Source organism: Magnolia sinica, chromosome 18, assembly GCF_029962835.1.
Source record: "Magnolia sinica isolate HGM2019 chromosome 18, MsV1, whole genome shotgun sequence".
NCBI classification, from domain to species: Eukaryota; Viridiplantae; Streptophyta; class Magnoliopsida; order Magnoliales; family Magnoliaceae; genus Magnolia; species Magnolia sinica.
In genome coordinates this window covers 63,105,715-63,122,315 of record NC_080590.1, presented here as the reverse complement: position 1 = coordinate 63,122,315, position 16,601 = coordinate 63,105,715, and the positions used below count along the sequence as shown (strand labels likewise).

General features: G+C 38.3%; 1 protein-coding gene across 3 annotated transcripts; it reads left to right on the top strand.

The window, feature by feature from the left end:
• Positions 1–8,076: 8,076 nt before the first annotated feature.
• LOC131233431 (FCS-Like Zinc finger 8-like) lies at positions 8,077–12,772 on the top strand. Of its 3 annotated transcripts, none has more exons than XM_058230131.1 (3): positions 8,077–8,669; positions 8,809–9,667; positions 12,344–12,772. In XM_058230131.1, the coding sequence occupies exons 1-3, from the start codon at positions 8,633–8,635 to the stop codon at positions 12,483–12,485; spliced, it is 1,038 nt and encodes a 345-aa protein (XP_058086114.1). In that variant the 5' UTR covers positions 8,077–8,632; the 3' UTR covers positions 12,486–12,772. The 3 variants fall into 3 exon arrangements, with proteins under 3 accessions (XP_058086114.1, XP_058086113.1, XP_058086115.1); XM_058230130.1 differs by having other exon boundaries at positions 8,803–9,667; XM_058230132.1 differs by having other exon boundaries at positions 8,079–8,669; positions 8,761–9,667.
• Positions 12,773–16,601: the final 3,829 nt, after the last annotated feature.

Below are 16,601 nucleotides of genomic sequence, written 5' to 3'. Positions count from 1 at the left end.
ACTGTTTGTTTGTCCATTCCTCCAACTAAAATCTAAATAGTTTCTCTAGCTGGAATTGTATGTATTCGAGATGGGTCCTCTGAAAGGTCTTTGGTAGTTATTTACACCATGTAATTGTTCATTCAATATTTCTTGAAAAGCAAGAATTGTTAGACAATTTCAGTTGTACGTATGTTGCAAGCACAAATACCATAAACAACTTCCATGGCCTTATCGGGTTTGATAGGTTTGGCCTTCTTAAGTTTCATGGCCTTGACTTTCCTTATGAGATTGGCCACCCTTGCACTCATATCATCTTCCTCCTTTAAAACATAAATTCCTCCCCTTTCCTTTGATTGAGTAGGCATAGAAGTGGTGGGTCTTGGGGAGGTGTCCCATGATTGCACATTTTCTGCCAATTGATCAAGATAATTCCACGCATCATTGGCCTCCTTATTCATGAATTCACCGTTACACATCATCTCTATGAACTGGCGCATTAGTGAAGTTAATCCGTTATAGAAAAAGCTTATCATTCACCATATTTAATAGCATGGTGTGGACAAGAATTTGTGAGATCCTTAAACCTTTCCCAGCATTAGAAGAAGGTCTCTTCCTCTTTCTGGGTGAAGTTCATGATTGCCTTCCTTAAAGTGTTAGTTTTATGAAATGAGAAAACTTTTTTGAGAAATTCCCGGGTCATCTAGACCCATGTGCCGATAAATCGTGGCTTTAAGGAGTACATCCACGTCTTAGCTTTCTCCTTTAATGAGAAGGGAAATAATTTAAGTCGTATAATATCTTCAGACACGTTTGGAAAGTGTAATGTGACGACTATCTCAACAAACTCTTTGACGTGCAAGTATAAACTTTCATATTCTAGTCCATAAAATTTAGGTAGTAGTTGTATCATTCCAAGTTTAACGTCCACGGTTCCTACATTCAATGGGAATATCATGCAGGAAAGAGTACCCATCCCCACTAGTTATAAATAATCTCATAGAATAGGAGGCGGGGATGCATGATGCACCTCATTCTCATCTTCAACTTCCTCAACTAGATGTTGAGGTTAATGTGCAACCATAATTTTTACAAACTAAGAGGATCTCAGGTGGTATCTAATCTAGTGATGGATAGGCAACCCTTCAACTAATCCTCCTTCACTCAGGAGACGAAGAATGTTATCACGGACCCACTTGGGCGTGAAACACTCGCAGCCCTCAAGTAACTAAACGATTAAAATCTAATAAAAAAAGAAATAAAATAAAATAAAAAACTTAAGAAAATAAGAAATCTAAAAAGATAAGAGAAAGTTAGAGAGAAGTTACCCGATTAAGGTTGTTATTTTATGATCCTACAAAACAAAAAATAAAGTTAGTTTCTAAAAACAATTTCAAAGAAATCTTAACCTAAAAGCATAGTAGAAAAATAAACCATAATCTTAACTTAATTCTAATACTAATTAATCTATATAAAAAAAACGCAGTTGTAGTTCCCAGTAACGGTGCTAAAAACTTGTTCACAACCCCAAGTATAGGGTTGTGATGTAGTAATAACTCGATGAGACTGAGGTCGAATCCACAGGGACTAAACTTGTACATATTCTGAAAATAATTAAAACTAGAACTAGAAGAAGATCTAAATATAAATCTGAAATAAAAGAGAGTAATTGTGAATAATGTTGATTAAAACTATCAATCGAAAGGTGGGAACTAAGGTGCCAAGGATTCACTTGTAGCTATTAGGATGCTACCTCACTTTGATTCAAGAGACACGATTGGAATTGGAGTCTTATCCTATCTAATTGGAAGATGAGGAAATTAGACCAAATCTGAACTCTTCATTGACCTATCCACACATGGAGTATTGTGATGATTGGAAGGGATTCCATGATCCTACCATGCCCAGGAGACGATGGTGAACAACAGGATTTACCAATCTCAAAATATTAAAACAGGAAAAGAAGATATTTAAAGTCACCACAACATCTATTGTAATTTGAGTCACGATAAATCATAGAAAACTAAAAATATTCCTTAAATTCAAACTATAAATCAATAAGGTTCAAGAAAAACAAGAATCAAAGCAAGAAAATCATCCCAACACGTTACAAGCTTCACCTCTTAGCCCTAGCTAAGAGGTTTAGCCAACAATACGCATAATTTGATCTAAAACCCTAAAAGAAAGCATTAAAAATAAATAAGAAAGGAAGAAAAACTATTGGGAGGCTGATCCACCCTTTGGCTCTGCTTCTTAAAACCTAATTCCCTCCTTGAACTCCTTAAAGAACCCATATTTATACCCTTTGTCCGACCATCTTTGAAAATCGCCTCAAATTTACACACTGAATGTAACGCCTTCTATGTCATCGAACATAACTTGAATCCGTAAGTCACGCCTTTTCGCACTGCGTAATGCCTTTCGCACTATGTAACTTGTCATGTCATTCAACATTCATTCGATGTCATCGAAGGTATTCGATCAATCGAGAATATGTCCAGAGTGTTCCAATGAGTTGCTCCAAAAATTTGTAAAAATCATAATGTCAACGAACTGCCTTCGATATGATCAAGCAAGTCTTCGATCAATTGAACAGGACTTCGATGTCATCAAGAACTGCATTCAATTGGTCTAACAACTAAACTTGATTTTCATGTAATTCTTCAATGTCATCGAGCCATGCTCGATGCCATCGACCACCAATGAAGTTCAGATTCTTTAAATTTTTACACTTTACACTTTCGACTTCCTTTCTTCTCCACTTGGTTTCCTTGAATCTTGGGGTCTTGAAATCTTCAATCTTTGTCTCCTAAGATCCATCTCTTGCCTTGGTGATCTTTGAGCATCAAATCCATGCTTTTAACATTTTTTTCAATCCAAGCTCTCAGATTCACCTTGCAAAAACATGTATAAAATATACCCCTTAAGCATTATCATGTTCATAAAACCAAGATATAAATAGGGGGAACATGCAATATTTGACACTCAACAATAGTATTACATAATGTTGTGTGTTTTGTCAAGAAATTGACAAAGGGGAAGATTGTAAGTGCTATTATGTTAAGCACATATAGATTGTCAAATTTCGTAAGACAAAAGCACTTCAAGGTAGAACCTGAAGATCAGCTCAAGATCAGCTTTTGATCAAGACAAGATTGACACATCATCTCAAAGAAATCATTACTTGTATTCAAGTCAAAGTTCAAGACTAAGTTCAAGACAATGTGACTCAAATATTTGTTATATCACAGGTGGTATAACCCTAAAAAGACCTTAGGAATAGGTGGTTTCAAAAATTCTTTATCATGGGTTTTTATAAGTGTTTTTGCTATGGAATTCGGCCAGCCTATCTTGTAATTGCGGTTCAGACCGTTGCAGTAGAAGTATGGAATAGTCTAAGAGTCCTAGAAGGGGGTGAATAGGACTTTTCAATTATTATGCCTATTTAAAACTTCTAATTTCCTAACTTAAACAATCCTTCAGTTTAAAGCAACTAAGGCAATATAACTCTAAAGGTTTCCAAGCTATTAGAGGTTCTAATCACATAGGCTACTTAAGATATATAAATTCAGTAACTAGCCTATAACATAGTGAACATGTGTGTGTGAAATATATTACCTATCAATCTTAGGCATTCATTTAATCATGCATATATAATTAATTATTCAAATCATATACATATTTAAACATATGCGAAAGTGAGACTTCTAAACACAAGCATGTATAGTGGTTCGGCTACTTGCCTACTCCACTCTCGGCAGACGCACTCTCTCTTAAAGTGTACTGGATTTCACTATGAATGGTTTTAAATCAGGCACACCATTAACCTTTACATCCCTACACAAAGGACTCAATAATTTATGCTCTACACACGAGCAAAGGTCCTACACTAAGAACCTACATATAGGCCCCACGGCCAAGGTCTCACACTAGGCACCTACATTTTAGGCACACCCGCCAAGGTCCCACATAAGGCACTTATGTTTAGGCACATAGGCCAAGGTCCTACACAAGGCACCTACATTTAAGCATACAGGCTAAGGTCCCACACAAGGTATCTACGTTTAGGCACATAGGGCAAGGTCCCACACTAGGTACCTAATCAAGTTTGTGGATAGCAAACTCTTAGCCTCAATCCTACACGAGGATAGAGACTAACTTGTGAACTCTTAACAATGACACTTACTTGTCAAAATGAGTCATCTTTTGTAGCTTATCTTGGGTTGCTTGATCTTTGTTCTCTCGTGCTTGAATCAGCTCCCTGATGTTCCCCCGATCACGACGCTGTGATTTTCTTATTATATCAGCTTCACGATCAAGTACCTTGCATATAATGTTCCTATAAAGGTAACCAAGGTAATGGGAGTGGGTTGAATCTCCTATCAAAGGTTATGAATGGATTTCCTAAGAGATTCAACTAATGGATGTTCTAAATTATCATGGAGACAGAGGATTTGCCAATAGGTTAGATCTTTATACTCTAAAATAGGCTAGAGATCATGTTCGTTATAATAGGAGCTTTGAATGCTCATTGAAGTGAGAAATCACAATGAAGGAACATGAATCTCGTGTGGATAGAGTCTAGGATGAGTGGGATAAGCTTGGGATACACTAGAGACTCTGAAATGCCTAAATCTACTAATTCCATAAAGTTCTGGGTCCTATATTTATAAAGAAAAAGTCTTAACGGATCTTTAACGACTAGCTTTCGATTCTACTGAGTGACCATTCGGTGGCACCAAACTGTAGTCGGTGGCACCGAATATCACTCGGTGGTACCAATTAGATCCTGAAGCTGCTGGATGAAATTTATTACTTTCGGTGGCACTGAACTTTGCTCTTTGGTAGGATTCGGTGGGACCGAAAATTCAGTTAGTGGTACCGAATTATCTCTGATATATTGCTGGACTGTTTTGGGCACTTTCGATGGCACCTTCTCCAACCGAATTAGGACAGTTTTTCTTGTTTGAACTTTTGTCCAACAATTCATTTAACAACTTTGAACCTACTAAAGCCAACATTAGAATGATGGAAAATATAGACTTAAAATGGCTGGAATAGATGATCTAAATGGGTTTTCCTATTAAGGGTCAAGGTCATCTATAGGTAAGAACAAGATCATAGAAGCTTCTTTGTACTTTGAACTTGTAGCTTGGGCTTCTTCTCCAGTTGCATTGTCAGTCTTCATTTGTCAAGAATCCATCCGACTACTTAACACAACTAGTCACATGATTGACAAACATGTGTGCATGGTGAGTGCACTAACATATCTTCCTTGGCTAGCCCAACTTCAAGCTCAAACTAAATAACAACTTCTATTAAAAAATCGGATAGCCTAAGTTCTGACTTGGGTAGCTTAAACTTGAAATTCGGCCAGCTCGAGAAATTTCGGGTGAAATTCTTGCTGGAATTTGACCAGCCGACTGGCAAATTCGGTCAACTGAGTTGTGAATTTCGACCAGCTGAATTTGACCTTTGGCCACCCAAATTTTGGATGATTTTTATCCCTCGCAATTCAAAATCCATTAAACTGAATCCAGTGAATTCGGGTTAATCAAAGCCTATCTTGAGCTAGCCGAAGTTCTAATTTCTTTGCCTATAAATTGAGTCTTTCTCTCATTCCAAATTACAACAAAATTTTACTCTAATCCTTTTGCAAGAGAGAGAGAAGCTCAAGTCTTCGGTAAGCTATCTGTTGGTATTTATACATTTTATTTTAATAGCTTATTCAATTCATTTTTTTCTCAAGATCATTTTAGACTTAATCGAAGAGAGTAAACAATACTCTTCTTTTAGATATAAGAGAATTGAAAAAAGTATCATTTGGGTTTTCCATTATTAAAATCTATAGAACCCTAGACTCTTTCTGTCTGATTGAACATTGCGCCATCTACGTTCAAGAAAGAAGTCCTTCTGCTACAAGCTTTTGCCAAGTCTTCTACATTTGAAGATAAGTATACTTTCTGAAATTCCTTTTAGGTTTTTCTGAGATAGCATGTGAAAATCTCAGTAAGGTTTTGTCTGAGAAAGCCTGTGAATATCTCAGTAGGGTTTTTATTGTAATAGCCCGTGAAAATTATAAGGAACTGTATTAGGTTGTTTAGGTGACCCTGTGAAAACTTTTTTTTTATATATAAAAAGCCAAATTTACGATGGTAGTAATTTTAGGAGTGGAGTAGCTGTGGTTGTTTTTAAGCACTGAACCACTATAACTCCTTGTGCCGTGTGGTGAATGCTTTATTCTTTTTGGTGATTGGAGGTTATTTATTATTTCATTCTTATGGTGAATGTTGTAATCTTTTTATATACTCTTATTAGTTTGAAAGATTGATTTAAAGACATTCGTGAAATAAGGTTGTCCTGCCTAATATTTTAGGTAAAGGTTGTCCTATGAATTATTTGGAATCAAGGTTTCAATACTCAAGCAATTGAGATTTTTGTAATATTTATATATTCTACATTTTTTTTTTGATTATTTGGCATTGTCTTATTCACCCCCCTCTAAGATATCACTAGCTCTCCATTTCAGTCCAAATTCACGGAGCTTCTCCGGACTCCTCATAGAGATTCCTTAAATCTACGAGGGAAAATAGGAAAATAGAAATAAATTCTAAGAAAATTGAAAATAGATTGATTGATGATAAAAATGAAATTACAACTCTTTAAATAGTAATCGCGAACCTAGGAAGAAGCTTCATAATCAAACTCTCTAAAAACGTAACTTATTATAAATAGTAAGCTTATTATTTATAGACGATCATGATTCCTACTAGACTTCGTGGTTTTTGGCCAAAAATAGTTAGTGTCGAATTGGGCCTAACCATGTTATTCTCTTAATTTTTCTAATAAGCCATTTTCATGTTGGACACGTCTCCTAAAGCTTAAGGATCAAGTGTTATGACCATACTAAAACCTACTATATATGGTAAAAATGAAATTAAAATAGAGTTCCGATCATCAATGTGATGGTATCATGCAAATCGGGCATCGGCAACTTGGCAATCGGAGCTTCTCCTACTTAAAATCACAGGTACGTCGAATAACTCATTCCACTGGTGAGATGCGCATGTTTTAAGGTTCGGGTGGGCCTGATCACTTCTGCCTTCTAGCGGGCCTTCTCTGGCCCATCTTGGACGTTAAATTGTCTGCGACCCGCTCCCCATCACACTTCTCACTCTTTAATTAATACGGCTGAGGATGAGCGAAAAAAAAACAAATATTTGCTTAATCCCAATATGAGAGGGTCCTATCGTGTGAACGTAAGAAATTGAAGGGGAATTTTCATTGTTGTCATTGGTACGGCCCATCAAAGTATCGTATCAGGATGATATTATGTATTTATGGGCTGTCATCTGGTGGGTGGGCCTCATGGGCCCGTTGTTTTTATGCAGCTGGGGAAAGTATTCCAATCTCATTCCCTTGTTCCACGTTGATGACAAGAGATGGGAGCGTGCGTCCGTGTTTATATTCGCATTCAGTCAGTCACCGAGAAAAAAGCGGAAGAGAGAAGGAGACTTGCTAAAGGGGGAGAGAGAGGGAGGGAGAGAGTAGCCATTTGTAGTTTAAAAAAAAAAAAGCAAGGAAAGCTCTCCGTCTGTTCTAAAGCTGGGGCCAATACCAGAGGGGGAGAATACAGCCATTCTCGGGCAATGGCAGTTTCATAGGCAGACCAAACCCTTCGTCCCTGATTCCCATGCATTCCCCCTCCTTTATTTCCTCATCACGCCATCTCTGCAATTCCAGATAGAGATATAGAGAGAGAGAGAGAGAGAGAGAGAGAGAGAGCCAGAGAGTTTTCTTCTTCTTTTTTCCCGATCAATGAGATTTATGGTTTTGATGCGTACAAATTTCTTTTGCATGGCGGGTTTTTCATGTCTGGTTCTGTAAATGGACATATTTTGCATGTGGGTTTTTCATGGGGAGGAATTTCTGTTATTGAGAAACAGGGAAAGAATGGAATAGAACCCATATTTTTTAAAAAAAAAGTAATAAAAAAGCGACAAGTCTCTCTCTCTCTCTCTCTCTCTCTCTCTCTCCAAAAAAAAAAAAAAAAAAAGTAATAAAAAGGCGATTAGTCTCTCTCTCTCTCTCTCTCTCTCTCTCATTACTGGTTTTGTTCATTGGCTCTTTGTGCATGTTGGATTTGACAGGCAGCTGCGATTTTCTGTTGCTGAGATATAAATATAGGATAAAGTAGGAACCCATGAAAGAAAAAAGCGAGAAAGTAGACTAAGGAAAGTAGGAGAAGAAATTAGAAGAGCTAGAAGAAGAAGAGTTGTTTATGTTGTCTGGTTGATGAATGGCGTTTTTTGATGTCTGGTTCTGTTCATGGGCTGTTTCTGCTTGTGATTTTCAATGGACAAGGAAATTATGCTTTTCCCTTGATCATGATTCTTCATGTCAGGTTTGGAGCGTGGGGCTTTCTTCCATGTAAGATTAGGGAGATTTTTCAACTGATCTGAGTGAATGGGTTTCTGGTTTCTGGTCTTTGCATCAAAGTCGTTGTTCTTATTAGAGTGTTAAAGTCCCTTGATATACATTGATACACCATCTTCTAACAGCTCGAGCTTTTAGAGCAAGTGATTGTTTGACAGTACTGGAGGTTGAGAGAGAGAGAGAGAGAGAGAGAGCTATTGATGTTTGCTTGTGAGTGATGACCACTCAAAGAAAATCTCGTCGACCTCATTTAGGTGATATCTCTTTTAGAATATTTTCTTTTCTGTTTTTTGTGTTTGATTTTGCATTATTTTGGTGTATTTTGCACTTTCCATGCTTTGCCAGGAATTACGAAATTTTGATTTGTATCATCTTGGATTTTTCAAGTGGCAGCATTTGAAAATTTTGAAACAGAGGAAAGGGAAGAAGAAGAATCCATGTTGAGAAGGCAAGGCCTGATGGCTGCTGATCATGACCCACTCTCACGTCCCACGCATAAATACAGCAGACCCACTTCCTCATTCTTCAGCTCTCCAAGGCTCTTCACTGCCTTCTCTCCAAAGGCTTCTGCTTTCTCAGAGCCTGAGACTGTGATGAGCCCAACTTCAATCCTTGACAGCAAGACATTCTCCACCATTGCAAATCCTTTCTGGTCTGATTATAACAAAAATGCCAAATTTGCTGAAGAAATTTGCGGCGAAAACTGGCACCCTTGGGAGAAAACTGATTCGCGACGTATCGGACTTGGCATCATCGACTCTCTCAACGATGAGGACAAGAATGGAAAGACATTCACCAAACAGGGTAGTCGAATGGTCTTGTTCGGATCGCAGCTGAAGATCCAAATCCCCCCTCTCCCGCCTTCTGCAGTTTCTCCTGCCGCATCACCCAGATCCTCTTGCACTTATGGAATTGGAACCAGCAATTCCCAAACTGGCATGGCCACTTTGAAAACTCCGCCTGGTCTTGAAACACTGAGCTCTCCTCGAGTGTCCACAGGTTGTCTTTCTGCCAGTGAGATGGAGCTATCGGAGGACTACACATGTGTGATAGCACATGGGCCGAACCCGAGGACGATCCACATCTTTGACAATTGCATAGTGGAGAGCTGTGGTGCGATCTTTTCTGCCTCCGGGGAGGAAAAGAGTAGTTGCATAGATGATCGAAAGGCGAACTACTCAGACACTTTTCTAAGCTTCTGTTACGCGTGCAAGAGGGATCTCAGGCAGGGGAAGGACATCTACATGTACAGGTCAAATCCAATTTCACTTCCTTGTTCTTCACGGAGCTTTTCTTCTTTTATAAGTGTTTAGATCATCATCATCATCATCATCATCATCATCATCATGTAAGCCTTATCCCCGCTAATTGGGATCAGCTACACTATTCTTGTTCCGCCATTCCACTTTATAACAGGTTCATATTGTCAAGAATTCATGAAAAATTATGGTGAATGTTTCACGTTGGCTGACACAACTGTCATTTATCCAGGCTTGGGACCAGCAATAAGAGCAAAAGACTCCCAAACATGGTTGATATATAGTTTTGCTAACATCCCCACCTTCTTGGGGACGTTGGCAATGTCTGCAGAGCTCTTAAGTGACACATGACACATGGGATGCCCAATCATCAATCCAAACTGTTCATTCAATAGTACCATAGGGAGCAAGCCATGGTCCAATAATCACATGATCGGATGATTGTAACTCTATGAATGAGGTCAATTTGTCCTTTTGTTTTTACAACCCATAGTATTGCATGGTTAGAATCATCAAACCAAAGTGCTACTTTAGAATCATAATCAATACGTTGATGGCGTTAACAAAACCCTAGACGTAAGCTAAACCATAAAAATAGAGAGGACGACGCACCACACACATGACTCTTATAGCATAAAATAAATTTCCTAGCATATTGCGGGTAGCTGTTTTCGGAGGGGAAGATGGGCTCTAGAGTGGCCAGGAATGACAAACCATATTGACGGTTTTAATGGAAGGATCATTTTTTATCCCTCTAACATTAAGTATAGCTGCACTTATCATGGAACTAATGTCGAGGAATACCCTTGTAGAATATCGGTTTCACTTGAGGCCTGGTAACACCACTGGGGCCAAGGTACCAAACCCTGCTACGACATTTATGCTTGGAAACTACTGGCATAAATGTATTTATCACCTCTGTGTGTGTGTGCATGCGCGGCGCCCGCATGCACATGCTGTGTGTGTGCATGAACTGCCTTGAGGCATTGTTTGGTGAATTTCTGGCATAATTTACAAAGGTCTGGCTACAGATTTGTAACATGCAATTTGAGAGGTTTGCTAATCCCATGTTAGAAAAGCCGCCAACCTGGTGCTCGTGTGCATTTCAGCTGTTCATCCAATGGACCCCACTGTGTGGGATCCCTTGTACCAAAAGATAGGTTGTTCCACTCATCACAGGGGCCTGTGTATAATCAAAAGCTAGAATTTCAACCTTCCATCTTTGTTTATACACGTTGCCCCACCTGAATTTAGGAATTCTTGATGGATGGCTAGGATTTTGCAAATGAGTGCCAGCACTCAGAAGGATTAGCAAGCCTCGTGGTTTTGAATCCCAAGAGAATGCAGAATGCAAGTTTTCCCTTGAAAGAAATAGTTGAAATTGATGGTGATTTGACTATATAATAGGGTGCATTTGGTTTCACCAAATATCGTGAAGTTTATTTCATAAAATTTTATGATATGTCATGACTAATCGCTGCAAATTGTCATGAAATTTTATGATATTTGGTGCAACGGAACATACTCATGGTTACAATCACTAAGCAGCCTGAGGCTGACTCTGATCTGGCATAAGTTGGATGCTGACGGGTTGTTTGTCGCCTGAAACTAGTGCCTGCCTGGAGTGGATTGGGTGGCCTGCAGTTGAAAATTTACCTGTTTAATAGCTCTTTAATTAATTTTTGCTAGGATAGTCTTTTTGTGTGATTTTGAACGATGGCCATCCATGATAGGGCCCAGTAGATGGACAGTCCAACCCATGACCCTACCTGCAAGTGCCAAGTAATTGTTGAGTGTAGGCCTTCTCCTGATGATCTATCGTGCCGAAGGCAAAACTTCCTTAAAGGAGAAGAAGATTTCTCTAAGATGTTCTTCATGAATTTTGTTGGGACGTAGCATGTTGGAGTTATTTTTAGGTTTTATCACAAGCATTGGTCACCCTTTCTCGATTCAAACACTTGTAAGGAAATTTGGATTGTTTGCAAGAGTTAGTGCTTTGTTTTCCTCTTGTGAGAGAAATGCTATAGAAGTGCAGTGCAAGCTCCACCACACATAAAATACTTTTGTAGTGATTAAGTCCATTGATTTGGTGGGCATAGGCCAAAAGATTGCAGTAATTGGACAACTTCGATTATCTGACTGTTACGAGTTTCATCTGTTGAAAATCTGCTTCTGCTGCTTCTTTTTTTTTTAGTTAATTGCCACTGATCTGATGGCTACCATAGTCCGATCCTCTCCATTTTGATTTGGGCTATTGCCCACCATGAGGTTGCATGCCGAATCAATGGTCTGGGTCACCATGCAGAAGAGTAGACATTTTGGGTAGCCTTGCTCTTCGCCATAGCCCCCCCACTATATTCATCTTTAAAATCTCATTTCTTTCTTTCTAGTTCATTCAACAACAGACTTTGAATTTACTGTAGTGTCTCAATTTTTAAAGTATAGGATACTTATGTGTGTAGCTGTACAAATTATAGATAGGTATATTCCTAATGATATGAATATATAGAAGAGATACGAGATCGTCAGAGATCTATAGGAGATCTTTATAGATATACACGTCTCCATCCATATACCTATATATAGCATTTCCAGCTGTACATGGATATCTATACTCTTAACACTCAACTTTGAAGGATTTGAGTCTAATGTTTCTCCTCATTTCTCAGTGGCGAGAAAGCATTCTGCAGCCGCAAATGCTGCAACCAAGAGTTTCTATTTGTTGAGGGAATGGAGAAGTGCACAACGGATTCATCCATTTCATCACACTCCGATGAAATTGTTGATTCTATCAATAGCATTGGTTTTTGATCCGTCAAGTAATCTTTATGCATCAGCGGTCAGAGGAGTTGCGGCTGATGATGTCAATTAGAAGAATAATTAGTCAAGATATGTATTGAAGGTTATATAAATATACATTTGGTTGTTATTCCATATCTTTCCTTCTCTTCTTTAATTTTTCATTAGGGAGGGAGAGGGACAGCAAGTTTTTATTTTTATTTTTTTGTTGAAAAGGATAGGTGTGATGATGTATAATGAACTTTGATTATATCTTCTATCTATTAATATTCCAGTCACATCTTCTTATGGTGGGCCAATCACTTGTTTCTTATAGGTTCTGTTTCTTTCAGTTTCCTTGTCCCATCTGCTCACGACTTCTTGTTCCTTATAGTACCAACTATTTTATATAAGGGTCCAAATCTGTTGATGGAATCAGCCTGGGCCGGGGCTTTTGCAATATCTGTCTAGACTAAAGGATGGCCTATGAACACCCAACCGGTCCGGGTCCATGCAATTTGTGGTCATGATCGTGATAAGAGGAACCGTAGTGTTGGAATATAAACTGGAGATTTGGTGTGTGCACCCTTCACCGATATCTGATACAACCAGAGCTATGATCATTTTCTCAAGGCGGGGATATATTAGGTGGGCTGTCACCATCATGGGAGGACATACTAGGAAGGTTTTTGTTTTTTTTAGTCCTTATGTGGAATGGTTGGTTATGAAGCAGGGTGCATGCACCTGTGTGCAAAATATAAAGGCATGGAAATCTCTACTCCATACACTGCAGGTTATAGAGTAACGCGGTGCATTTTTTTGCTATCAAGCGACGCAGGGATGGACATAATGAGGTCGAGCAACGTCTTACTCGGGGATAATTACAATAAATTCATGGAGCTTCCCTGGACTCCTCACAAAGATTCCTCAAATCCACTAGGAGAGATTTAATAAAAAAAAAAAAAAAACGAATTTACAATTCTTTAAATAGTGATATCAAACTTTAGGATGAAGTCTAGAATCAAACTCTCAAAAATTGTGACTTACTATAAATAGTAAACTTACTATTTATAGATGGTCATGATTTCTACTAGACATCATGGTTTTTGGCTAAAAATAGTAAGTGTCCAATTTGGCTTAACCATGTTATTCTCCTAATTTTTCTAAGCCTCTTTTCACATTGGGCATGACTCCCAAAACTCAGTGGATCAAAAGTTACGATGGACTTGTTCTCCTAATTTCTCTGAGCTCCTTTTCACATTGGGCACGACTCCCAAAACTCAGTGGATCAAAAGTTATGATGGAATTAAAACTACTATAAGTACTAAAAAATGGAAATAAAATGGATTTTTGACTGTGGATTTGATGGAATGTTGCAAATTCGGTTTGGGCAACCTGGCATAGCAGGTTGGTTGGGTAAAGTAGCTTCTCCTACCCAAAATCATATATGGTAGGTCGGGCCTCTTCTGATCCATCTTAGCCATGAAATTGTTTGTGACCCACTCTACATCATCAATACTTACGTGCAGTAGCTTATTATTACATGTATCTTTTTTCATATAGCATTAAAGAAGGAATGTCACATTTATATTTTTTTTCATATAACCTTAAAGAAGGAAAATTCCAAGGAAGCCTGTGCAAATCACATTTATGCATCAAACAACAAAGGGATTTGAAACCCCCTTCAATCCCCTCCAATCCACGGTGCCAAACGACCTCTAAAGGCTTCTATACTCACCGCTTCTATTCTTCTCCTCTTTCTGTAGCCTTCTAGCCTTCATATAGATTGAAGGCTCACGTACGCCAAGGTACAAGAAACAGTAGGAATGGTTTACCACCGTTGAAACCAATTGGGCATCCATTCTCTCCTCTCTGTCCTTCAACTTTTCCAAGGAAGATCAGTGCCAGTCATTTAACCTCTTGAAGGGACACGACCTGAAGTTTTCTAGGCCCACGTGAGAGAGAGAGAGAGAGAGAGAGAGAGAGAGAGAGAGAGATTGTTGCAGTGAAGTTGATTTTAAGTTAATGATGACGTGTGGATTTGCTGCTATTGTCCACAGTTTTGGTTTGAAAAGGGTGAGATGATGATGTATGATGAATTTTGGATTATCTTCCGTCTGTATAATATTCCAGTCACATCTTATAATGTCCGTCCAATCGTATTTTTCTTGCAGATTCAGTTTCTTTCAGCGTCCAACCATCTATCCTCTCTCTGCTCATTGCTGATCAGGCTAGTCGTGTCAAACCGGGACTCTCACAGGAGTTAACCCCGGTCAAGTTCTCCACCCATGTATCAGTGGTAGCCTCATATTTTAAATTATTTTAAAATAAATTATTGTTTCAAAATTTCGTAGGATGGGCTATGGCCATAGGTGTGCATCACATGTATTTTCACGTGAGTCCAAAGGGTTGCACCCTTTCATATTTTATTTTAAAAAGTTGTCTTTTAAAGCCTAAGGGGCTGCACCAATTCAGTTTTAACCCAATAGTGACAATCCTTTTGAAAATGGTGTTTCTACACTCTCAAGGGTCTCTTCACAAAGTCTATAAATAGACTTTCTCCTATCTATTTTTTGTAAGCAAGAAAAGCTCAGTTTTATGTTCAAAGTATGGTTTAAATATTTTCTTGTTCAAGTTAAGACAACAAGTAATTTGAGCTCGCATACGGTGAGTCCACCACTAAAACTGGGTAATAGTCGTTGTATCCTAGTGATCAAATTACCTATTGCACTTGGAACATGGTCCAAGGAGGGAAAATTCGATTTCAAACAGAATGACTCACTTCATAAATAGTTCTCCAAAGTCCATTTTCCAACCATAGCCTCACAAGAGTATTAACACAGAGGTCATGGGTTCAAGTACCCTGGTTTTTATGGACGTGGATTGCCTATTGATGCTCCCAGTAGAATGGTGCTATGTGGGCCCACCATGATGTATGTATTATATTCACACTGTTCAGTTATTTTTTCAGATCATTTATTGTTTAGGGCATGAGCCCAAAAATGAGATAGATCCAAATCTTAGGTGGACCGCGCCACAAGAAAACAATGGTCATTGAACACCCACCATTAAAAACTTCTTAGGGCCCATTGTAATGTTTATTTCCCATTCAACCTATTGATTAGGTCACATAGACCCAGATGAAGGGAAAACCCAAGTATCATCTTGATCCACAACTTTTGTGGCCAAGGGGAGTTTTTAACGGTGGGTGTTCAATCACCACTATTTGCTATGTTGTGGTCCACCTTATATTTGTATCTTCCTATTTTTGGGGCTCAGGCCATAAAATGATATGTCAAAATGGATGAATAGCGTAGATAAAAAATATACATCATGGTGGGGCCCGCAAAGCTCCATACTCGCTCTCTACACTCGCTACTGGTGGTATAAGTAGGCAATCCTCATCCGGTTTTTATATAACTTGGGCTTGGATTCCTAGTCGGCTTAGATTTTTTATTTTTTATTTTATTCTTTCTTTGTTTACTGGGTCTACAATTTGGGAGCATTGTTATTTCTGTCCCCTTTTTTTTCATCTATTTCTACTCTTAACAAAACAAAACAAAAAAAAAAAAAAAAAAAAAGAAAAAAAAAAAAAAACCTCTAAGACATGTTTAGATTCATATATAGGATAGGAAACATTGTTTTGCAAAGAAACTCACTTTCAATGGTTTTTCAAGCCTTTCTCTATATGAATTGGTGGGAAACATGCTTTCTCACTTTATATCTTTGCATAATTATTTTTCTACCTCCACCCATAAAAAATACATTTTTCCACAATTGCAGAAAAATAAGTTTATGGACCGTTAAGACCAATTTGCCACATCCATCTTCAATTGCATCTCATGTATAACATGTGTCAATGTGCCAAATGGGTCATTGCTTATCTATCTTCAGTTGTGCCCCACATGTGCACTATACCATATGCCAATGTGCCACGTGTCACCTGTTAGATTGAATCATCGAATGAAGGATTGCATATACATCAATTATGAAAAACACAAAATCTTAAACTTAAATGCATTCCTAAATAGTGGTAAGTTATTTGGATGGGATTGATAAACTTAATTTCCTCACCTTACGCTCTTTTAGGAACCTTTTAATGAAACTTGAGTTTTATGTATTTGTAGAAGATGAGACCACCTGTATTTA

Coding starts and splice junctions, on each gene's coding strand:
- LOC131233431 (XM_058230130.1), top strand. CDS start 8,633: ATGACCACTCAAAGAAAATCTCGTCGACCTCATTTAG. Junction 8,670..8,802: donor ATCTCGTCGACCTCATTTAG/GTGATATCTCTT, acceptor GGATTTTTCAAG/TGGCAGCATTTGAAAATTTT. Junction 9,668..12,343: donor AAGGACATCTACATGTACAG/GTCAAATCCAAT, acceptor CTCATTTCTCAG/TGGCGAGAAAGCATTCTGCA.